The sequence below is a fragment of the Budorcas taxicolor genome, chromosome X (genome assembly GCF_023091745.1).
Source record: "Budorcas taxicolor isolate Tak-1 chromosome X, Takin1.1, whole genome shotgun sequence".
Lineage (NCBI taxonomy): Eukaryota > Metazoa > Chordata > Mammalia > Artiodactyla > Bovidae > Budorcas > Budorcas taxicolor.
The window spans coordinates 102,418,727-102,444,870 of record NC_068935.1 but is presented as its reverse complement, the minus strand read 5'-3'; the positions used below and the strand labels follow the sequence as shown (position 1 = coordinate 102,444,870).

The following is a 26,144-nucleotide window of genomic DNA, read 5'->3' as shown; positions in this document are numbered from 1 at the left end:
GACCAAGAGGGTTGTCTGCACAGAGCAAGGGGACCCAGAAGTGCCTGCGGGGTCATGGCTGAAGGCAGGAGCTGAGAGGGTGCTGCCGGGGCCAGCGGCAGAGTACACCGATGACGCAGAGGCAACCTGGGACTGAGACAACATCGGGATGCCTGCCATACCGTGGGCGCTAGCAGCCAAGACAGCACTGGCTGCCTGAGGGACATGACTACAGGGCCTGCTGTTTAAGTGTTTTCTCTCTTTTCTATGATCAGACTCTCGAGCCCTTTGACATTCAGTAACAGCACCCTACTATGAGGCTGAGTACATTGTAAATGTTTAATAAATGTTTCTTAGAAAAGAAGAGTATTTAACTGGTGTACAGGAACTGTAAATGGATACTAAAAAAAAAAGAAACAGAGCAGGAATACTTATTTTAACTTCTTTCTTTAGGAACCAGATATCATGGATCATCTTTCTGACTGTACAGTTAAAAGCCTTCCCTCAAAACTAAGAAATAAATTTTGACCACATTAATTCTTTTAATTGTTTTGCTATGTTTCAGGCCTGACTTCAAAAATTTTTCAAGGTAAAAGAGATCTTAGATATTGACATGATTCAACTCCTCCATTTTAAAAAAGAGAGAGCTGATATCCGGTGACATGAAGAGAACACACAGCATCAGGGAGCCAGAGTAGCAGGGAAGAGACCGGCCTCCTGATGCGTGCTGCTCTTTCTCTCACATGACAGTGCCGTGGCTTCCATTAGAATTCAGTAACACAGTCTCATGCCAGGGAGACACCTTCAGCAAATATGTGGGGAAAGAACTGTAGAAAATGCCATTTATAAGCTGTAGGGGAAAAAAAAGTAACTAAATATGATTTGAAAGATATTAGGCAATCAACTGCAAGTCTTGCCCTATTAAAGAACGTTTACAATCCTCATCCTTGCCCGGCCAAATGATGACCATTTCAGTTTTGTGGGCCATATGGACTCTGTCACAACCACTCAACCCTGCTGTGTGTGTGAAGGCAGCCATCAATAGTCCATAAATGAATGGGTATGGTTGAGTTCCCATAAAACTTTATTTACAAAAACAGGTGGCTGGCTGGATTTGGCCTGACAGCTGTAGTTGCCAACACGTGCTTTAGAAGCTCAAATTGAAGGTGAACTGAAATGACAAAATATATTTCTGTTGGTTGTTTGCTTCCCTGCCATCTGAAGACTTCAAGCGTGTTTGTAAAGCTGAGGTATAGAAGGTGAGGCAGAGGGAGGGAAGAATGTTAATAAACTATTCCTAGAGAGAAAACAAGAATGAATGTCTCAGGGTTTTTCTCTTTCTAATGCAATTATAGTTACGCAAGTTCAGCACTTTTTATTAAAATGCACACACGCACACACACAGCCCAAGGCAAAACGAGGAAATGTGAACAGCTGCAAGGGGAACAGACTGTTTCACACTGTGTCAGTCCCAGACAGGCCTGCTCACTGCCAGTGTCTGGCACTGGGTCATATACGACCCCACACGGCTGCAAGGACACGCTTCATCTGTCTGTCTTAAGGAGTGTAAAAGCACAGTTCCGTTAAGAGGCCCCATTCTATACTTGAGATGGGTTGTTTTTGTATAAAAGCAGAATAAAGCTGGTGGTCATACTCAATTGAATTCTGCTGAGATTGTACTTTCAAACATAATGATGGTGAAATAAGTTGATGTCACTTTTTTTATTTACATGCAAAACACTAAATCAAGCTTCTTTTTTGTTTTTTAACCCTACTCCATGGCACCTCACTGTCTTCTGATTTCTTTCATCAAATAGAAGCTTCTGTTTTGTTCATAGTTTGCACACAGTACTTAACAGTATCAACATTTAAAATGGAATGGTTGGTGGAGAACCTATAAAATTACTATCATCAGGTTAGATGTCCCACTAACTTACTAGCAGAGAGAAAACCAAACCTAAAGGACCAGAATATACTGTAGATGCGAAAGATTATGACTTTTGCTATAGATGTGAGCCAAATAATGAATGGGTTTGTAGAGTTGCTGGAACATAAAAGTTCATTAAGCTACCACCATCTTACCACCTAAATCAAAGATATCAAAGAGAGTCCCCACTGGAAAAGAATTAGAGTTTTCAAGAGTCAAATATTTAGCTGCAAAATATGCAATGAAATGTGTCTTTAATGTTAGTAAAAAGATAACAACAGTGTTTACAAGTTTATACTGCACAACGATAATGGGAATTGAAATGACTTGCTCTGGAAACAGACTATCATATTAAGAATTTCTTTGTAGTTGCTGTGAAGAAGCTAGGTGATTAGGAACAAAGTTCCAATGTCGCATCTTTTCAATGAACCCAGCAGATCAGCCATTGATATCCAACAGTATTTTATTTTATTTTATTTTTTGTTTGAGATACATTTGAGAACTGGAAAAATGTTAGGGAAAGGTGATTTAATACTAAAATATAAGGAATTGATATTCAACTACTGTGCTGGAGGTGGTCTTATGAAGCTAGAAATCAGAGAACATCTGAGCTCTAAAGAACTACTTTTCCTGCTCAAGTTTATGTATCAACTCACTGTCTTTAGGTTAAAAATATAAAAATGTCCTCTCAAAGATCTTTAGTGTCATTAAACATGACAGTCGCAAAATAAAAAGACAACCTACTGAATGGGATAAAATACTTGCAAATAGTATGACTGATAAGGGGCTAATATCCAACATTTATAAATGACACATATACAACTCAACATCAAAAAAAAAAAGAAAAAGAAAAAAGAAATAATTATCATGTGATTAAAAAATGGGCAGAAGAACTGAATAGGCAATTTTCCAAAGAGGAAATGCAGATGACCAACAGGCACATGAAAAGACACTCAACATTGTTAATCATCAGGGAATTGCAAATGATAACCTCAGTGAAATATCACCTCACACCTGTTAGAATGGCTATCCTCAAAAAGAACACAAATAACAAATGTTGGTGAGGATATGGAGAAAAGGGAACCGTAGTATGCTGTTGTTAGGAATGTAAATTGGTACAGCCACTGTGGAAAATAGTATGGAGGTTCCTCAAAAAACTAAAAATACAACTACCATATGATCTAGCAATTCTATTCCTGGGTATGTTTCTTAAAAAAAAACAACCACTAATTGGAAAAGATACCCGCACCCCAATGTTCATAGCAGCATTATCTACAATTGCCAAGCTATGGAAGCAACCCAAGTGTCCGTCAATAGATGAATGGATAAAGAAGATGTGGTGCGCGTGCACGCACACACACACACACACACACACACACACACAATGGAATACCACACAGTCATAAAAAGAGTGAAACCTTGCCATTTGCAGCAGGCATTATGCTAAGTGAAATAAATCAGACAGAGAAAGACAAATACTGTATGATATCACTTCTGGGTGGAATCTAAAAATAAAACAAACTAGTGAATATAACAAAAAAGAAAGAGAAACATAGAGAACAAACCAGTGATTACCAGTGAGGAGGGGATTAAGAGGGACAAACAATTAGGTATAAAATAAGCTACAAGGATATACTGTACAACACGGGAATATAGCCAGCATTTTATAATAACTATGGACTATAATCTTTAAAAATTGTGAATCATTAATTGTACTGTGCTGTGCTATGCTTAGTCGCTCAGTCATGTCTGACAATTTGCGACACTATGGACTATAGCCCGCCAGGCTCCTCTGTCCATGGGGATTCTCCAGGCAGGAATACTAGAGTGGGTTGCCATGCCCTCCTTCAGGGGATCTTCCCAACCCAGAGATGCAACCCAGGTCTCCTGCACTGCAGGTGGATTCTTTACTGTCTGAGCCACCACTAGGAAGCCCCACTAATTGTACACCTGTAACATATAATATTATATGGCACCTGTACTTCAGTTTAAAACAATGACATAGTTGAAACTTGGAAAACAGCAGTATATTTAACAGTGGTATAAAGATTGTGTGATGGGAAACGTTAAGTGTGAAATAAACACACTACAAAATTTAAAATGGCATTTTCAAATATTTTAGGAGCTATAATTAAACTTTGGGAAGAACTTATATAGTCTATCTTACAAACCTAAAGATGATTATGCATCATTGGGATATTATGATTTAGAAAAGGAAATTAAGTCACTGAAGGCATTTTGCTCTCACAGGATTAAATAATGTCTATTCTATCAGCATAAAAAACTGCCTAACAGTTTATATTTTGTAAAATTTCTAAAAATCAATTCAATTAAAATAATTGAAGAAAGCACTCAAAGATTAGTCATGCCGATGACTCTCCATCTGAAATGGAGATAATATATTCCATTCATTTGATGAGCGTACTTTCATTATCTGTACGTGATCCTTCACAGTTTGTACTATGTACTAACTTTCCCTCTAAAAGTTCAGAAAACATGCAGATAGCTAAATTTTATAAATCTTAAACTAAATTTGTTTCTCACTTGAAAAAAACGTGTATCAAATCCACAAATCTAGTGATGGTAATAAACTGGCAAGAGTTGCACCTCGGAATTTAGATTTTTCCTAGAGAAAGATTCAGGGCTGCTACCAATATTATGGCCCAGTTTAATACTGGATAACTCAATTTAGAAATGGATACCCAATGGAGTTTACTTAATGGCCAATAAGCATGTTGCTGGAGACCCTTAAATCAAGTTTTATAAACTCATGGTGGGGGGTGTATACCCTTTTGAGTCTTAGGACTGGCCTAGTGGCCTAGCGATATACTGCTCTATCTAAATCCATGATAAAAGTTTTCTTCTGATGGCAAACAGGAAATTAAAAATCAATATACCTGGACCATTTTAAGATTTCCTGAAAGGGTTGTAAAATACACTGGATCTTGACAGCAAAATCCTACCAAGGAGGCCCCTGTTTGGTTTAGGTTTTCCCTGTCTGTGTACAGAGCTGCTTGTGTTTCAATACTATTAGAACATTGCTCTTTCAGGGATTTATCTTTGATCCGAGAAATTAAGACTTGCTTAACCTCCTAGTTCAATCTAAAAAGACTGTTGACGGCCTAACAACACAGGCCACTGTGGTGGATTTCTGTTCAGTTGGATGCTCGCTCTGAGAAAATCAAAGACTGGCCGCAGATGACCTAACTTGACTGACCTCACTTGGTCTTTTTCAGTTGGCCAATAACTCTAAAATGAAGCCTTGTAAGAAACAAATCATAATGCCTATTCTTGAGCAAGCAAAAGAAAGCATGAGGAAAAATAACCAGTTAGATGATACAGGCAGGCTTTATTTTACTTTTAATTAAATCTTATGAAATAGGGCACTTTCGAATACTAGATCCAAGTTTTCCCAAATGTGAGAAATTTCACTATGATATACATTTCTTTTCCATAAAAAACCTACCAAAAATTTTTTTTTAAGTGCTAAAACCTCATTTTATAAGGTGTTCTTCTGAAACATCTACATTAATAGTTAAATACTATTTAGGGTAACTGAATTTCCTATTATTAATTTGCTGCTTTGAAAGAAAATATTTACATTAGGTATGTCATATGATATTTCATTACTGAGGCAGTTTAGTCAGTTTTGATTTAGGATATGAATTATTTTGTATAAGGAAACACCAAGCATTGGTACAAGTAGCTGTAGCAAAAATGAATTTCTGTTGTGGGAAGTTAAAAGAGAACAAAAAAGACAGTCTGGCAGAAGTGGTTTTATGAGATAATGTTTGAAAGACCACAAAGAGAAGAAAGCAACTATGTTCTTGGATGTGAAGGCTGCAAGCCAACCACATTGAACATTCTTCAACTGAGCATACCACATTCTTTTATGGGGGAACACCCCCTCCAACCCTTCCCTTGGGAACAGCATGAAGAAGAATCAGGGCCTGTTGCACTTGGAAGGCTTTTTGAACATTCCCCTGCCTTCTGGTAAAGTGGACTATAGTGCTACAAAAATAGAAGAACACTCAGTGGGAAACACTGGTGCTGGGGACAAGCTGACTCTTGGTAATTTAGAGTAAATTCCAGTCACTCTTTTAGGAGGTGATTCACCTGGACAAATAAGGGAATGAGAGGGACTGCTGTAGTTAACAACAGTTTCAGTGAAACTCACACATTCCTTTCACAGAGATGTATATCATAGGAGCTAACCTGGAGACCACAGAGAGAGCAATTGCCTGGGGATGAAACTAAGGCTGAATTCCCCACTACTGGCTACTTTTACCTGGAGGATTTGCCTTTTCCAAGTATATAATTATCTACCACAAAATATTGATATTGGATGAATGGATAAACAAAATGTGGTATACACACAAGATGGAGTATTTTTCAGTCTTTAAAAGGAAGGAGATTCTGATACATACTACAACAAGGATGAACCCTAGGAACATTATGTTTGGTGAAATAAGCTAGTCACAAAAGAACAAATAAGGTATGATTCCACTTCTCTGAGGAACCTACAGTAGTCAAATTCCTTGAGACAGAAAGTGGAATGGTGGCTGCCAGGGGCTAAGGAGAGGGGGAAATGGTTTATTTACATCTTCCTTACTTTCTTTCACCAGTGGTTATAATTTTTGGTGTATAATCTTATATCTCTTTTATTCAATTGTTTTATCCTTTACAATAGTATTATATTTTTAAAATTTTATCTTCACTTTATTCATTGCTTTTATATAAAAGTATAAATTTTGTATGTTGATCTTGTATCCTACAGTTTTGCTAACCTTACCTATTAGTTCTAGTAGATGTTTTGTAGTTTCCTTAGGATTTTCTATGTATAAGAATATACCTCTATGAGAATATGGTTTTACTTCTTTTCTAGGCTGCATGCCTTGAATTTCTTTCTCTTGCTTTACTGCACTGGCCAGAACTACCATAAAAATATTAAATAGAAGTGGTAATAGTGGAAAATTCTTGCTTTGTTTCTGGTTATATTAGTTTTCTATTGCTGCTTAACAAATGACCATATTCCTAGTAGCTTTTTCCCTCCCTTTATGTTTATTGATATTTATATTGAGAATGAAGAAAAACTAATTTGAAAATATTTAGGTCAGATGATATTTCTAGTTCTCTTTATCTTAGGAATGTTGTTTCATATGACACTTTCCCTATTGATATTAATATTTTGATACGTTGATGGAAACAGACATTGGAGTTTTTGCCCAATCAGTTAAAAACAGAGGAATGAGACCCCCCATGTCTAAAGCAAGCTTGTCAATCTCCAGCCGCACGAGGGAGGGGGCACAAGGCCACCTGTGCCCGGGCACTTACCACCCAGATGGTTTCATATTTGCTGAAGTTTACTCTTTAAGACTACATGGGACCCTGGGAAGGTACCAGTAGCTCAGCCTCTAAAGGTCCTTAGGCCTTATTTTTGCAGACATGTAAGTGCAAATCGACCAGACTACAAATCCATGGGAAACTTCGCTTTGGTATTTCCTGACTGGTAACCTATTTAGACATCCAAACTCAACACTGTATCAACTTACTTCTCAGACCCCAGATTGCTCAAAAACATCCAATTATTGCAGAAGTTCCATGTTTTTCCCTATTAGGAAACTTCTGAGTTCTAAAAATAAGCTATTTCCAAATATGACTACCAATTTAATATCTTTAAAAAAGCGAAATAGTAAATCAAGAGTTGTAATTTTCCAGTGTTAACTCCAGGTCAGATAGAAAAACTCTCTAACTCTCCCTAAGAAGCAAAAAAAAAAAAAAAAAAAAAAAGTAATAAAGATGTCAATAATATAAAATATGGAGGATTAAAGACATCAACTCATTTCTACACAATATTTTAAAATATTATTTTATTATAAAAATTACTTATAATAAAAAACTGCTAAATTGCTATTGTAGTTAGTCTTTGCATTATTAATCTAATCACTGATTTTTTTAAAGAACTTCTCAAGAAAATAATCTTAATTAAGTGGGGCACCACATTTACCATGGAAACAGCAGTCTGTAACAAATGTTAACAGCTGCTCAGAGGTATGACAGATGGTGGGTGAATGTTCAAAACTTAGTCCTCAAAGTTTGGCAGAGAGGAATAAATGTGTAATTTAACAATGTTTTGTAACATTGTTGACTTACAAAATAAACATTAATTCTGTACTAGGAAAATTTCTACAAGAACCTAATAAGACTGAGAATCACCACCAAATAACATTTGCAAAATACTTTATATCTGGAAAAAACTCTTGATTTTTCAGCCCACTGAAAACGCATCCATCATCTCACCATCCAGTGTATCATATACAAGTTCCAAAACTGATTCAAAATATTAGTAAAAGAGATAATTACACTTTCACATCAATTCCCAAGAAAGAAAGCCTAACTAATGAACAACAGGGTAACACTTCATTATTTTATAGTTGATTTTTATAATCTGCACTCATACTTGAAAAATCAATTCAGGGCAAAATTAGTTTTCCATGCTGTGCTGGGCTGGAGATTCTCCCCTCAAATTCATGGCTACCTGGAATCTCAGAATGTGACTTCATTTGGAAGTCAGGTCTTTGCAGATAGTAATTAATTAGGATGAGGTCATATTGGACTAGAGTGGGCCCTAAATCCGGTGACTAGTATCCTTATAAGAAGGCCATGTGAAGACACAGAATCACACACATACAGAGAATGCCCTGTGAAGATGGCAGCAGAGACTGAAGTACTGCAACTACAAGCCGAAAAACACCAAGGATTGCAGGCAACTACCAGAGCAAGGGAGGATTCTTCCCTGGAGCCTTGGAGGGAGCATGGTTCTGCTGGTACCTGACTTAAGACTTCTAGTCTCCAAAAGTGTAAGAATAATCTGTTATCTTAGTGAAAGTCGCTCAGTCGTGTCTGACTCTTTGTGACCCCATGGACTATACAGTCCATGGAATTCTCCAGGCCAGAATACTGGAGTGGGTAGCCTTTCCCTTCTCCAGGGGATCTTTCCAACCCAGGGATCGAACTCAGGTCTCCCGCATAGCAGGTGGATTCTTTACCAGCTGAGCCACAAGGGAAGCCCAATTGGTTATCTTAAGCCACCCCATTTGGGGCAGCTTTAACAAACACACGCCAAAGTGTATTTTCCTAATAGTGATCAATGTATTTCATATACAGAGCATCACTGTGCCAGTGCTTTAAATCTTTGAAAGCAGAAATATTGAAACAAGCTGGACCAGGCACAGTTCCTCCTCTTTCTCTCTTCCTACAAAATGAGAATCAGCATATGTGTGCCAGGGTGAACTAGTTGAATAGCAAATATTTAGACATTCTGGATCTATTTCTAACTACAGATTATACTAGAATTCAAATCAGAAAGCATTTCCTCCCTCAGTGGAACCCACAGTGTTTCTCCTTTTGTTTTAATGTACATTCTTTCCATACAACAGATATTTTGTTTCCCTCAAACTAATTCTAAGAATGTTTCTTCAAATTCTGAGCTTGTTACTATTTTAAAGGCATGGCTAAAAAAAATAGAGTGCTACACAGTCTTTTATCTTCTGCAGGAACTTAACCTTGTTTCGTTTGGTCAGCTGAAAAATTATGACCACATACTTAGCGATTGTGAGTGTTATTGAATTAGTAGAAATTATTTAAATATAATAAAAATATTTCATGAAATGACTCAGTGAGACTAAAGTAGCAATCAAGACATGGTCCACAAAACAAGGCCACTAGGTGTCACTGCTTGGAATTCTTGAAAAAACCAACAGAGATTCTGCAAAACAAAACAATCTGATTCCAAGAACACTAGAAGGAAGGACAATGAACGGTTAAAGTTGAAAAGCTTCTTCTCAAGTGTTGGTCTGTATAATGATCCTTTTTTTGTTATGCAGACCATAAGTACTGAAGTACTTAAACATTTTTCAATGGCTAGACTTCTCTAAATGGCAGCCATTTGAACACTTCATGGATCTCATGATTGAAATGTTGCCTGTTAACTCTGAAACAAGAGCTTAATGAGCCATATTTAAGGGCTGTAGATCAAGGGGGCATTATCTCATTTAGGATGATTGAGCTTTCATTGAAGGATGGCTCAGTTTGGATCAAATGCATCCCAACACTGCCCAGAGCTGGCCTTATAGTCAGTCATCTCAGGAGAGTTCTGGGCTTCACACGTAGTACTTGCCTGCAAAATTCTTAAGATGTGATGTCTTTGAGGGAGCACAGCTTATTTTTAGGCCACCAGCTCCTTTTCAAATAGAGATGCATTGATGGGGCAGATACTGATACAGACACTTCTCTAAGTTTATAAGTAATAAAAATCCAAAGAACTTTAAACACATTTTTCCTCACTAAAATCTACGAATCTCTCCTGAAGTGGTGCCAACGTCTACCCAAGAATGCAGCACTTATTCAAAATAAATATTTGCAGTGAGGTCTGAGAAGTTTAGCATTGGATGGTAGTGGTGGCCTGGCTCAGTTCCACAATCCAGCCTGTGTTTGATTATCTGCCCCTCTTTGTAGAAGCTAGCAATGTTCTTGTATTTCCTCTGCAGTCTCAAGCTTGGTATGCCGTTACATTAAGTAAGAAGAATACAACTCTGAAAACTAATTTGGGCTTCTCTTAGCCTTTAAATGACAAAAAGTCCTTGATCTAAAGAAGGCTAGTAAATCTTAGCACTGATTAGCGCTGAAATAAACCAAACCAAATCTTCATGCTCTGCTGTAGCTTCTTTCAAACATCCTACTTACTAGTTTTAGTAAAAGCTATGTCTTCTATGGAAAATTCACAACTGTCACAACTTTCTGTATCTGGGACTTCCCTGGTGGTCCAGTGGTTAAAACTCTGCACTTCCACTATAGGGAGTGTGGGTTCGATCCCTGGTTGGGAAATTCCTGTATGCCTTTGCCAAAAAAAAAAACAAAAAAAAAAACCCAAAACCAAACCAACAAAAACAAAAAACCAAAACCAAAAAGAACAAAACTTTCTGCATCATATGAAACAATAATAAAGAATAGATATTTAAACAGCCAAGGAAAAGAGGTCAAACTAATTCAAATAACACATTAACAAAAACAATGATGACAAAACAAAGGAGAAAATGGAATGCTAGGAGCTATTCACAAAATAGAATGCATTTCAAGGGCTTTTTGGTGTCCAAAGAAAATAACAAGCTATTTAAAATAAATTTAATCTGAAATGTTCTCGAATTACTTAAGATAAATTACACTAAGGAGAAAACCCATTTCCTTATCTTCCTGAGCACATTTTTTAGCTTTACTGAAGTATAATTGACAAATAAAATTGTAATATATTTAAAGTGTACTACATGATGATTTGATAAATGTAAACATTGTGAAAGGATTCTAACAATCAAGTTAATTAATACATCCATCACTTCAAATATTTATCATTTCTTGGGGATGAGAATACTTACGTTCTATTCTCTTAGCAAATTTCAATTATAAAATACAGCGATATCAACTATAGTCACCATTCTATACATTAGATCCTCTGACCTTGAAGGAGGAAACAGACAGAGCTGGACTCCATCTTAGGCCAGTCTGTGAACATTAGGCTACACGCATGGTCCACCCTCCCAATTGACTCTGAACTTTGTGCCCGGTGTCTATAGAAATGGCATACCAATGGAAAACCAGACCCCCCCACCCCTCCCCGATAAAAGAGCCTCAGGACTTGTACTTGGACTCTCCATTGCCTAAAAGAATATGCTAATTGTCTCTGTAACAGAACAAAGTGGTAAATTCCATTATGTTTACCGGGATATGACCACAGGCCTATTGATAATATCCACTGTTTATCTAGTCTTGTGACACATGAATTGTAAGTTAACTTTGATCGTATCTCTCTTTTACCTTGTCCAGACTAGTTTCAAGGAATTTGGAGAGGTGGGTTTGAGCAAGTACACTTAGGGTATATAAGGTTTTCCCAAAAACTGGTTGGGGTCCTTGGCTTCAAGAGGAGACTCTCCCTTGGGCCCACCAGTGTAATAAACTGCACTCCACTATTTGCATTGTCCTTCTGAGTGAGTTTGTTTCCTGAAACGTGTGGCTACAACAACCTTATTTATCTTAGAACCAAAAGTCTGTACCCTTTTACCAACTTCTCCCCATTTTCCCCACCTCCCAGCCTGGGCAACCACCATTCCACTTTGCTTCTATGAGTTCGACTTTTAAAAAAATTGATACTATGCAGTATTTGTCTTTCTCTGTAAACTATTTCCCTTGTATGGCTGAGTCCTTTAGCTGTTCACTTGAAACTATCACAACATTGTTAATTGGTGGTAGCCCAATCCAAAATAAAAAGTTAAAAACAAAAACAACCAAAAACCAAACCAAACCAAACCAAACCTATTTCCCAGCTCTCTTGCAGCTACTTAAGCATGTAACTAGTATTTGCCAGTGGAACATAGACAACTCTGATACAGCCCACTTGCAACCCTCACCCTGCAAAATTTTCCATTTTCTCTCATCTGCTGGCTGGGTGCAAAGGATGCAGTGGAATAAGCCTGGATCCCTGAATGCCTGTGTGGAAGAGACTCTTCCTGCTCCTCTCCTTCTCACCTACTGCAGTTGACTGTAATGTGAGCAAGAAATAAACTTCTATTCTGTTAAGCCACTCAAATTTTAGGACTGGATGCTGTAGCAGTTATTCAGTCTTGAGTTGATACATATACTATGTTAAAATATGTAACTATTAAAAAATGGTAATTAACTTGATCAAATCTATGGATAGAAGCAACTGTGAGATACTATACTTGGTGGGAAGTTGAAACATACTGTGACACTCTTAGCTGGGCTTTTCCCAAACTGGTCCTTACCAATTTGGCAGGATTGTGAATGAAAATTCTCTGCCCAAATTAGTTTGAGAAATGCTATTAGAGTTAAGTGTTTTTTTTGCTATAGGACATCTTAGAGATGCTATATACTAACACCTGTTGTGAATCCATATAAAGGGAACAAAGAACATTGCATTTCCCAAACTTATATAGCCAGTAAAAAATTTTAATCAATAAATTTTAGATCTACTCCTCTCTCTTGAATGGTAACACCCACAACTATCTCCCAGAACAATGCTCTGTAGAATACATCATGGGAAATTTTGCATTAGTTTAATTCATATAATATGGTCGATTAATCAGTGAGCACCACAAAGTTCTAGGCATCCCAAAGCAAATTTTATTCTTATTAAGGGAAGATTTTTCTTGTAAAAAGACTAATATGTACAAGTAGACTAATGTGTGCTAAGAAAGGTATTTTACTTAAAAATATGACTGAAATGAAGGCAGATGTGAACTGTTAGCTTCTGACTTGTACCTGTCAGTGCAGTCTGTCATATTTAATAATGGAATATATCCTTATGCTTTAAAGAGAGACACCGAGTTTATGAAGACCAGCAATGTTAAGTATGAGATGTGTGTGTGAATAGAGTCCACTGCACAACATCTTGGAGAAGGCAATGGCACCCCACTCCAGTACTCTTGCCTGGAAAATCCCATGGATGGAGGAGTCTGGTAGGCTGAAGTCCATGGGGTCGCGAAGAGTCGGACATGACTGAGCGACTTTGCTTTCACTTTTCACTTTCATGCATTGGCGAAGGAAATGGCAACCCACTCCAGTGTTCTTGCCTGGAGAATCCCAGGGACGGGGGAGCCTGGTGGGCTGCCGTCTATGGGGTTGCACAGAGTCGGACATGACTGAAGCGACTTAGCAGCAGCAGCGCAACATCTAACTTAATTCTCTCTCTCCTATACTCATGTTTGAGGTGCAATGTTTGAAAACAATATTTAGAAGCAATGAGAGGCAATCACAGCAAAGCTCAACGGATTCTTCTAAAGATATACATATATACTTATTTTTTTCCACTGGACTTGTTAGGCTCTGTTGCATTTCTACCATATATAAGAGACTTAATTTCAGTTATGAATCTATGACGGATGGCTTCCTGCATTTCTCACAGACGGGCAGCAACTGGAAAAGGACTGTTATGGTAACTATTCAGTTTACCCAAAAAAATTAATAAAGAGAAAGACTTACATCTAGTAGTGTGTGAAGATGCTGATCCTGGAAAACACTGTGTAGAAAATCTAAGTCCTTTTCACTGCAGTCTGTAAGTGCATGAATCTCTTCCAGGCTGTCCAGCACCTGTGACACTGCTCCTAAGGGGAACAAACACAACAGAAACAGCCAGTAGAGAAAGTCAATGTCAAACCCACCTTAATAACCTAAATCTGACATTTCAGAACTGTGGACTAACACATTTCAAAGGTTCATGTCTTTACTGGAAAACAGACTTAGATGTGTTTCATATCACTTAATGATAGAGTATTTGCAGTGAATTTATGTTTTTAACAATGTATTTGCACGTTCCTCATTTTTCAAAGTAAATTGCCTCTTGTCTTACTTGGATTAGGGCAATTCATCAACTACAACTGAGCTACTAGAAGATCTGGGTGCAGAAAGTCATACATCAGAAAGAGACTGTGGGTTCCCAGGACTCCATGATGTTTTGAAATATGATAGAAATAATGGAGGTGGTCATTTCACACAGGGGCTTTCCAACAAGAACAGAACGTGAAGCCAGATGTAGATGTGAGGGACAAACCTTCAACTGGGAGCTCCTGCTATGTAAATCCTTCTAAGGATTAAAAAAATAAAAAGATTTATTTAATTATTTAATTTGGCTGCGCTGGGTATTAGTTGCGGCATGTGGGATCTAGTTCCTTGACCAAGGATCGAGCCCAGGCCCCCTGCACTCTGAGTGTGGAGTCTTAACCACTGGACCACCAGGGAAGTCCTCTTCTCAGGATTTTTAAGGCTCAAACTTAACTAGCAAAAATCCCACTCCATTCTTTTTCCTCCCTTTACATACAAAGTCAGTTGTTCTCAGTTAATTGGGCCCCCTTTTACTAAGGATAGATATACTGATTGACACGTCAGAATACCATAGTAGATATTAGGGGAAATAATTTTTGTAGGACAGTGTGGTCGCTTTAAATTTCCTCTAATAACTGGGAATCCAGAGAGGTAGTAACAAAGTCACTTAGCCTTAAAGAAATGGTTAGCCTGTTCTGCTCTGCAGACAACACACACATATGCACTCCAGAGAAAGAAAAGCACCCTGAGAGCCTACACTTCAGGACATTAGTGTACATAGTGTTAGAGACATTCTAACAATAGGTGCCTCACTGCACATGTAAATCTTAAATCTGTAGTTTTCAACCAGCAGCAATTTTGCCCCTCAGGGGGACATTTGGCAATGTCTGGAAACACTTTTGATTGTCACAACTATGATGGTAGTCAGAGGGGGGAGATGGGGAATGGGGAAGAGTACTACTTTTCCAGAAGGCAATCTGATAATTTATATCAAAGAACCTCAAAAATGCTCATGCACTTTAATTCAGGATTTCTATTCACAAAAACTTACATTAAGGAAAAAATAGGAATTGTAGAAAGATTTGTGTCAGGATATCTATCATATAAAATGGATAAATATCTAATAATTAGAGAATGATTACATAAACTATAGAACATCCATGAAATGGAATACATAGCCACATGAAATTCATTTTTGAAGAATTTTAAAGACAGAAATCTGCATGATATAAAATTTCAGAGAGCAGAAGGTAAAACCACATAAACTGTGTACCCCCAATTATAACTGAAAAAAATACAAATTCAGAAAAAAAACCCAACAGAATGAAAAATACCAAAAAGATAATAGTAATTATATTTACTTTCCTGCTTCTATTTCATTCTGTGTTTGTCCATATGTTCTAAGGTTTCTACAATAGAAAAAAAGTTGCTATACAAGCAACTGCTTTTTGTAGTATTTAATTATGTTAACAATTTGGGGCTTAAGACACATTAAGTGGTTATCTATGTGGAAATTACTGTAGTTAATTTTTTAAAATATTTGACTTTTTCCCTTTCAGTTAATTGTAGATCCACATGAACTTGTAAGAGATAATACGGGAAGATACCATGTGCCCTTCACCCAGTTTCCCCAGTGTGGTAACATATTGTAAACTGTCATATAGCATCACCAGGAATATTGACATTGATATAGTCAAGCGACAGAATATTTCCATCACCCCAAGGATCCTTCATGTTGCCCTCTTATAACTGCAATAATTTCCTTCCTGCCCTTCCTACCTCCTAACCCCTGCCTGGCAACTACTAACCTGTTCTCCATTTCTATAATTTTGTCATTTCAAGGGATCTATACAAATGAAACAATATGGTGTGTAACCTTTTGGGACTGGCTTTTTTGACTTAGCATAATTCTCTGGAAATTCATCCAAGTTGTTGCATGTATCAATAGTTTAATCCTTTTTATTCCTGGGTAGTAGTCTATGGCAGGGATGTGCCACAGTTTACCATTAATCTGTTGACAGGATTGTGAATACTTTTAAATTTTGAATAATTACACCTACCAGGCTATTGGTATGCCTTCACTGAAAACAGTAAGTGGACACTAAGTGGAATAAAAAAGGTACAAGGCAGAAACCAGTCCTCATTTCCCCTGCTAGTCTTAAAAGTGTATTAATCTAATCCACTTCCTTCTCCCTGCTCATCTCAGGACTTTTACTTTGTTCTGAGAAGGAAAAAAAATCTGGAAATTAGTTAAAAATCAGGTCTCTTGTCATCCCTCACTAAAAGCCTTGGAAAGCAACAGGTGATGTGAAGAAATTGGTCCCAAATATTCCACTGAGTCCTTGATCCCGGTACATCATCAACAACAGAATTATATGGTGCCAGGTTTATAAAGTTACTAAAGCCAGTTCTAAGCTTTTGGATTAACTGCAACAACAAAAATACTAATGAAATGTGTATTTTTTTTTTGTATATTAAAAAACTTAACAGAGAGCAGAGAAAGCTAATTACTATTTTCACTCAGTTATCTTAGTGGAATCTTATCTAGTTTTTATTGTCTCTCTCCAGCATTGCTTATGCTGATCTATTCTATCTATATCTATTGTATTCTATGAAGTAGTTTATTAATACTATAAGATTAAAATAAAACAAGCTTGTATCTAGCGAATACTAAGATGGTAAGTCTAACCACTGGGAAGCAACTTTGGCTGCATCAGACTAGGGACGTATCATTTGTTGGTTTGTGAACTCCCAAAGCTCTGTGCAATCCATGTCCTACAAGCATCTCCATGCATTATCCAACATGTGCACTTGCTCACTCTTCATTTCTGTGCTGTGAGGTCCTTAAGGCAGGCCAATATTTGACTAACTTCATTATCTCCACAAAGTATGCCTTGAATGAAGTATTAAAGAAACAAGGAAACAGTTTTCATTTCAATCCCAAAGAAAGGCAATGCCAAAGAATGCTCAAACTACCACACAACTGCACTCATCTCACATGCTAGTAAAGTAATGCTCAAAATTCTCCAAGCCAGGCTTCAGCAATATGTGAACCGTGAACTTCCTGATGTTCAAGCTGGTTTTAGAAAAGGCAGAGGAACCAGAGATCAAACTGCCAACATCCACTGGATCATGGAAAAAGCAAGAGAGTTCCAGAAAAACATCTATTTCTGCTTTATTGACTATGCCAAAGCCTTTGACTGTGTAGATCACAAGAAACTGTAGAAAATTCTGAAAGAGATGGGAATACCAGACCACCTGACCTGCCTCTTGAGAAACCTGTATGCAGGTCAGGAAGCAACAGTTAGAACTGGACATGGAACAACAGACTGGAAAAAAAAAAAAAAAAAGAACATGATGTCCTAAGGCAAACATTTACTTGAAAGTCTAAGACAATTTGTGAAAATAAAGTTTCCAAATAGCCAAATAAATAAATAAATAAATAAAGAAAGAAACAAGGATAAGAGCAGTTCCCAATTCCTGAGTGTTTGTGATGTGCCGGGCACATCCCCAGGACAACATAGTAAGGTAAATACAGTACCCGACCTTTCTAGATAGGGAATTGAGGATCAGAGAGATCAAGGAAGGTCACAGCTAGAAGTGGTAAAGCCAGGACTCAATCCAGTGTGTCTGGATCCAAAGTGTATGTGCTTCTTGACTTTCTATGGTAACTGGCTGGATTAGGAAATGGAGGGAGAACCTTCAACTAGAAGTGACACGTGGTTTATGCAAGTGACACGTGGTTTATGCATGGATATGGAGGTTAGAAAAGAATTTGAATCCTACTGGGTCAGACAGGAAGCAAAACTTTTATCACATGTTCCTGCTTTTGCCAGGTATGAGGCAGGGGTTTCAAGGAAAACAGATATGATCCCCGGTCTCAAGGAAAGGGCTCTCATGCAGGTGTGTGAAGTAGGCACATTATACCTGGAAGCAAATGATTTAGAGGAGGTAAAAACTAAAGTGGCACAGAAACAGGCTGCCCAGGGAGAAGCTGGGACAGTCTCAGAGGAGAGGCGAAAGTTCAAGTCACTCAATCATGTCTGACTCTTTGCAACTGAGTCAGTTCCTAGGCAGGTTGATAAGAAGTCCGGGGTCTCTGAGGAGGAGAGAGGGGTCTGGGATTCTAAAGGAGGAGGAAAGGACAAACATCTTTTTTTTTCCCTCTACATTCCTTAGTCTTAGTCATATAAAACTTTTTTTTTTAAAGCCTGGAACTGATGATTACACACACACAAAAACAACTCAGTTTATACTAAGGATTATATAACAACAATGCATCTTACTTGAGGAAAGGAACCCCTTTCCTTCCTGAAAACCTTCTGACTAATCTTGTGATCTTAAAATGTATATTATGGGAGTGGGTCTGATAAGATCTTTCTATTGTTAGGTTATAATTCTGTCATCTTAAAATGTAAATTGTGGGAGTGGGTCTGAAGTGAAGAAGTGAAAGTTGCTCAGTCAGGTCTGACTCTTTGCGACCCCATGGACTATATAGTCCTTGGAATTCTCTAGGCCAGAATACTGGAGTGGGTAGCCTTTCCCTTCTCCAGGGGATCTTCCCAACCCAGGGATCAAACCCAGGTCTCCTGCTTGGCAGGCAGATTCTTTATCAGCTGAGCCACAAGGGAAGGGAGTGGGTCTAGTAAGACCTTTACAACCTTGAGACATTCTTTTGATTTATTGTAATAACCAATTAAAAAAGTATAGAACTCCCTTTTCTAAGACTAGTGAGTGGGGCACTCTCTGTCCTCCTTCTGATATCTATGTCAGAAGCTTTCTCTGTCTATTTTCATATTTAATAAAACTCTGCTGTACAAAAGCTCTTGAGTGATCAAGCCTGGTCCCTGTTCCCAAAGCTAAATCTTCGGAGATCATGAATCCGACATTGTTCACCTTAAGCTATCACGATCCCATTGACTATACAGTCCGTGGAATTCTCCAGGCCAGAATACTGGAGTGGGTAGCCATTCCCTTCTCCAGGGGATCTTCCCAACCCAGGGATCAAACCCAGGTCTCCCACACTACAGGCGGATTCTTTACCAGTTGAGCCACCAGGGAAGCCCAAAGAGGTGGATGAGCAGGAATTCAACATCTCCACCTAGGTTTCCAATCTGCTCTGACAGACCCAGTGGATGCTTTGCTGGAAAGCACAAGGGCAACTATTAACCTGTGTCTCTAGTAGGTAAGACCTACCAGGTCAACAGGTCTATTTAATTTCCTTGGATCTGTCACCTTTTCTGAATTGATTTATAGTCTCATCTTGTACCCAAATGTGATTAACTTTGTAGGTTTTCAATCATGAAAGGCAGTATTTCCACAGGTGTGCTCAAGTTGCCTCTTTCAAGCTCTGAAAAGTGTCCCTAATTTAAAAGTTTCTGTCATTAGCTAGGAAACTTAATAGTCCTTATTCCATCCCTCCTTTGTCTTTTCATATTGAATAAACACATATTTTTGGTCTAACCTCAAGATCTTTCTTTACTTTTGATTGTTTTAACACCTCTCCTGACACCGTTTCTAGTTTCGTTCGTTCGTTCTTTGAGTATGACCAGCAGAACCACATCTCACAGATGGGTAAACTGATATCTGCAGTTCAAGTCACATAAAATCTCATAATTTTTCAGTTCATTATAAAACATTAATATACACAAAGACATTCCTGCGGCTTTTCCATTGTTACTGTTTTACATACAGAGGCAGAAGTAGTAATTAATGTAACACAACAACACACACTGGATCTTAAGTTGTCACTCGTATTTATTTTGTTGATCAATAACTGTCATATCTGAAAGAACTACTCAGTTTTCTCAAAAGCTGAAAAGGATTTTTTTTTCTATAAAACCCCTGAATGAACTTGTGACTATCTTGAAAAAAAAAAAATCAATAAATAGTATGTAAGTTCACCTCAGAGGGCAATTTATCTAATGGCAGGACTGTAGGTATTCCATTCACTTTTGTTTTCTAGGCTACATTTTGCAGAGTGTTTTGTACAAAAAAACACTAATAAAATATGTTTGATTAAACTTATTGTTTTCTTCTGAAAGTAGCATCGACATACACACACTACCATGTATAAAACAGATGGCTGGTCAGAAGTTGCTAAATAACCCTGGGAGCCCAGCCTAGTGCTTTGTGACAACTGAGAGGAGTGAGATGGGGGGGGTGCAGGGGGGAATTTAGAAGGGTGAGACAGATTGGGGAGGAGGGGAGGGAGGGGATATATATATTATTATGGCTGATTTGCATTGTGGTATGGCAGAAACCATCACAACATTGTAAAGGAATTTTCCTCCAATTAAAAATAAAATAAAAAATTACTGTTTTCTGAGCAAATTATGAAGCATTGAAAATAAAATATTGTAATAAGAAATATGTAACCACAGAAAAGTTTATTTTATGGCACTGTTTCCTTAAAGTCATGATGAAAATTATTTTACTACTTATATTTGTATAACAGTTTATAATTTCCAACATGTTTTTTATGCTTGTTATCTTATGCGATTCCACCATAACCCTGCCCTGAAGACAAGTGTTTCTATATTTGGAAAAAAAGGAGGCTCTTTCATGTTAAATGACCCTGGGGCCACAGCAGTTGAGTCGTAGAACCCAGGCCTCTAGCACCTAGTCCTTCCACTACAGACTGATCCCTCCTGAAACCATGCCCTCACCAACACACTTGAATACATTTCTTGGTCTAAACTTTCACAATGATAAATTTATTAGAAAGTAATCAAGTTCTGTCTTTGGAATAGTATTTTACTTTAGCTTCTGCCTAATTCATTTGGTCATCAAGTTTGTATCTAAACAATAGGTTAATAATCATACATTTTAACTTTGAACATTTCTACCTTCCCCAGGAATCTCATGGATACAACTTTCTCAAAAGTTTTCTGCTACTGTTATGAAATAATAATCAAGAAAGCATAAATATGTCAATTGTTTTAAAAATATGCTTTAAAAACTTTGAGTCTAGAACTGTTTCATTAGAAGTAGAAAAGTCTCATAAAAATGTTGACTGAGTAAAAATAACCTGAAAGGAGGACAGAAAAATAAATAGTACAATGCTTAAACTGTTCTCAGTGTTAAAGTAGGTAGAGTCTGTCATAAAACTATTTCCCCCAGCTTTACTATGAAAAATTTCAAACATATAGAAAGTTGAAAGAATTGTATTCACTACCTAGATTCTACAATTAACAGTTTGCAATATTTGCTTTATCACATATCTATCCACACATCAATTCACCTTATTTATCATTCATCTCAAAGTAAGTGGCAGAGTGGTCAACATTAGTACACTTCACCTCTAACTAAACACATTGGCATAGATTTTAATACTCCCCTCTCTTTCTCTCTCTCAGGTAAAATTTATATAGAGTGAAATGCAAAAATCTTAAGTGTATCATCCAATGAGTTTTCATAAATGTATACACTGCATACATCTGATAAACAGTATATATCCATGTATGCAGTTATTTCAGTAAGAAAGATTTATATGTATACATTTAAAAATTATATATATAGCTGTAAAACCCAATATCACTGAGCAAATTCAGTATCTCAATCTAGTCTAGTTTCACCTGGAGAGTTATCAATAACCTCTATTTCCTATTACATTAGCAGTCCTATTTATATAACACTGAATCAGTATCACACATTCATATCAACCATTCAAAGTCTTTCCTGGCGAAAACAGTAGCATTACAAAAATCTGCTTACTAAGGTAGGATTAAGTTAAAATTCATCAATTTTGGTGTACATTTTCATCACTCCACAAAAGCTCCTTCTTTGAAGTCAATTTCTTCCTCTTACCTTTACCCCTGGACAACAGCTATTAATCCCATGGTACAAAGCAAATTTTGGTTATTAGTCAAGTTATAACCTATAGTTAATCCTGTAATGAAAATTGTATTTTGGACTTAAGCATCTGTGCTATATCCAATTCAAGTTATGAAAACTTACACATGGTGATAAATGCATTAGATTCTTTATGTATAGATTATAGTTGTTTTTGTTGTTGTTTCAACCCCATGGATTGTAGCCCACCAGGTTCTTCTGTCTGTGGGATTTCCCAGGCAAGAATACTGGAGTGGGCTGCCATTTCCTTCTCCAGGAGATCTTCCCGACCCAGGGACTGAACCTGGGTCTCCTGCACTGCAGGCAGATTCTTTACTGCTGAGCCACCAGGGAAGCCCATTGATTATAGTGCAGAGGACTTAAAATTTATTAGTTAAAAGAAGTAAAAACTCTGCAAATGTATTTTGTCAGAGTGCAGATACCATAATTCTAATGCCATTATACTTGTTAAAGCAATCTATATTTCTAAATAGCAACATCGTTGGGCACAAAGTTGTCAAAGTACCTTAAATAACATTATGCTGGTTGTTAATTGCCCATTCATATAAGGCTTTTGGAGAAGGAAATGGCAACCCAATCCAGTATTCTTGTCTGAGAAATTCCATGGACAGAGGAGCCTGGCGGGCTACAGCCCACGGGGTTGCAAGAGTCACACATGACTAAACCGCCACCGCCACCACCACCACCACCACCACCACCACCACCATATAAGGCTTTACAACTAAGGAAAAGCGCTACTTGATACCTTCAAGATGCTCTTCCCCAATGACACAATAGATCTACTTGATTAAAAAAAATAAAAAGAAGGGTACTAAATCTGGAGAAACAAAACCAGTTACAAATGGGAAGTGTCTTATATTTCAATGGTCATTAACATGTACATAGTGGGCAGCCTCTGAGATGGCCCCCAAGATCCCTGACTGCTGGTATTCATGCCCTCATATAATCAGTCCTTTACCTTGGAGTGTAGGCTGGACTTATTAACTCACTTGTAACAAACAGAATAGGGCAGAAGCGATAGAATATCATTTCTGAGATTAGGTTATAAGAACGGTGGTTTCTGTCTTGGGTACACTCTCTTACTTTTGCCCTCTCTCTTTGATTATCTGTGCCAGGGGAAGCAAATTTCAAGGCTGTGAGCAGAACTGAAGCCTATCAACAACCAGGTGAGTGAGCGTGGAAGAGGATTCCCTCTACAGTTGGGCCTTCAGGTGAGATCACAGCTCTTGATGACATCTTGACTGCAGAATCATAAGAGATCTTAAGCTAGGGGTACTCAGCTAAGCCATGCCCAGATTCCCGACCAACAGAAACTGTGAGATGATAAATGCTGCCTTGACATTATTCATTAGAAATCAACAGATAACTAACATACTGTGAGCTTTTTATATTAAATTGGCTGCAATTTGAGCTACAAGTAACTAATACAAGAAAGTGTGACAATGAATTTTGTTATTAGCACCCAGATTTTCTATTTATCTTTGTCTCTTATATACTTTCCCCCCAGTAAGCACAATGCTGAAATAAAGATTTATTCTATTGCTTTAACTGAAATTATTACTGAGATAATTGTAGATTTATATGCAGTTGTTAAGAAATAATATAGAGATCCCGTGTATACTTTGCTCAGTTTCCCCACTGGTAACTTCCCCCCCCTCCCAACCCCTCACTGGTAACTTTTAAAAAAACTACTGTGTAATATCACAACCAGAATACTGACATTGATACAATCCACCCATCTCATTTAGATTGCCTTAATTTTACTAATACTCATTTGTGTGTATGTAATTTCTTACATACATTTTACTTTACTATTCTCACTTATTCAAATTATATCTTTTTGTAATTAAAATCTAGCGATTATATTATTCTTATGTTCTTTCTGATGGTAGGAGTTGTTAAGAGACATAAATCCAGGAGTTTATTTCATAGCTCCATAGCAATACTGAAAATAGTAACAGAGAGTAATAAACACTGCTTATAGATTATATAACAATTAAAGGAACATTCACTTACCCTGAAAGGTTTCTTGAAAGCAAACTATAAAATAAATTGTTAGCCTTCTTCCAGAATAATGTATTTGTGCTGGAAATTAAGATGTGAAATAATATTAAGTGCGCTTAAAATTTTAACACTGCCTCTTTTTCCTCTTATGAAAGAAGTGAGAAGTTAGTAGTATTTGTGTAACAATGCTCCAGGAAATCAGTACATCCAAGTTTTTATTCTATGGCCAGGCAGTGTTAAAATTCATACACAAACATCTAAGCAGAAACAGCTGAGGATAAAGTCAAGCTGGTTATGAACCATGCAAAGCCAAACACTTTTGCATAAAAGATAAACCTTAGAGGAAAACAAAGGGATACCTACTTTCTGCTGCTAGAAGTCCTAGGAGGAAGGCAGCATATGGACAAACAACAAACAGTATGATTTTAGAGCAAGCAGGTTATCAAGCCACAGTTGGGCTCAGTAGATGAGCCACAAGAAGCAGAGTCTCTTAGCTGAGCCCCAAGTGAGCCCTTGTGTTCTGAGAGCACATTTGCTGGGTTCTGAGTCTGGTTTCTTTGATTTGAAATATAAGAACAGAATATTTCCACTTGGAATTGGTAAATAACAAAGCAACAATAATACACTGTTTATCTTAAGATTAAGCCTGACAATTTCTGGAGAATGTATAACTGACTTATTTCAATACTCAAAACAGGAAAAAAACCTCTTATATAAAAATTATTTTACAATGCAAACAGCATACCTAAACATGTTAAACTCTTCTTTAGAGGACTGGTTGATTTGTTTCAATTATTTTTTTCCACTGTTAATGAGAGACTCTGTTAAATTTTTTTAAAATTATAATTATAATTTTGAATAGAATTTGCACTAACACAGGATTGCCAGCTTTTAATTTGGTCAAGCAAGGTCTTTAAGAAAAAAAAATTTACCAAACTACCATTCATTCTTATTTCGTAGAAAGAACAGAAAAGGCATTATCTAAAGATGAAAAACAGTCTATCTCAAGAAAGGACAGTTGGTGACCTTATACTGTTTTCTAACTCCTCTGAACTAACCCCTCACCCCTGCCCGACAAGCACATGCTTTATCATCACTTTTCTCTTTTTGAAATGGGTTTTCTGGAAGAACTCTCAGGTAACAATGGAAAGTGCTTTATGTTTTGTACTGTAAAACAAACTCATGCAAATTTTGACAGAAAGACAGTGGAAAGGATGACATTGGGAACTTAAATGATGGAGAATTAAAGGACTAGAATTAAATAGAGAAGAATTTAGGCTTGAAAATTGAGAAGAATATTAAAAATAAAAATACTTCAAAAAATTAAAATATAGATGTGCTAATTATCTAGATAAAATAAAAGCTTTCTGCAACCAACCATATAACCATTACTTTTACATTACCGTTGGAGAAAAAAAATTGGCAAAGATAGATATTTGGTAAATAATGCTGACAATAATAGATAATGCCTCCCTTGAAATGGCTTAGTATTAAAAGTTAAAAAACCATCACAATATTGTAAAGTAATTATCCTCCAATTAAAAAATAACTTAAAAAAGTTAATTTTAGGAACATATGAATAATTCCTGGTAGCCATGTGAAATTCAGGAAAACATTAGAATTTTCTTGAAAATTTTCCTTTGTTTTGACATCTGACTATATAAAAATTTTCTCTTCATTTAGGGTAGATGATCAGACACATACACTGTATAACAATTTTATCTTTTATTGTTAGCAGCTGAACAGTGCCATTAAAAAATATTTTAGAGACATTTAGCATATCAAATGGATAGACTGCTTTTAGGATCCTTAAGATGTGGAAATTTTAAAAAAGATAGGATGAGACGACAGGAAAGGGAAGCAATAAGGAATGCAAAATTGTGAATAACTAATTTGAGGGCTTGCAAGACAGTGTAAGAAATTTCTTTTTTGTTTAAAAAGCAAGTACTGTAATCAGAAACTATTTCAAAAATATCATTTAGAGATTATA

General features: G+C 37.0%; 1 protein-coding gene across 1 annotated transcript in view; it reads right to left on the bottom strand.

Moving 5' to 3' along the window:
• CASK (calcium/calmodulin dependent serine protein kinase) overlaps nucleotides 1-26,144 on the bottom strand; it is a 377,556-nt gene that overhangs the window by 67,985 nt on the left and 283,427 nt on the right. The window contains exons 11-12 of the mRNA XM_052662816.1: nucleotides 24,518-24,535; nucleotides 13,958-14,079 (exon numbers count right to left, since the gene is read on the bottom strand). Coding sequence (XP_052518776.1) covers nucleotides 13,958-14,079; nucleotides 24,518-24,535 — 140 coding nt within the window. The remainder of the gene's footprint in view (nucleotides 1-13,957; nucleotides 14,080-24,517; nucleotides 24,536-26,144) is intronic.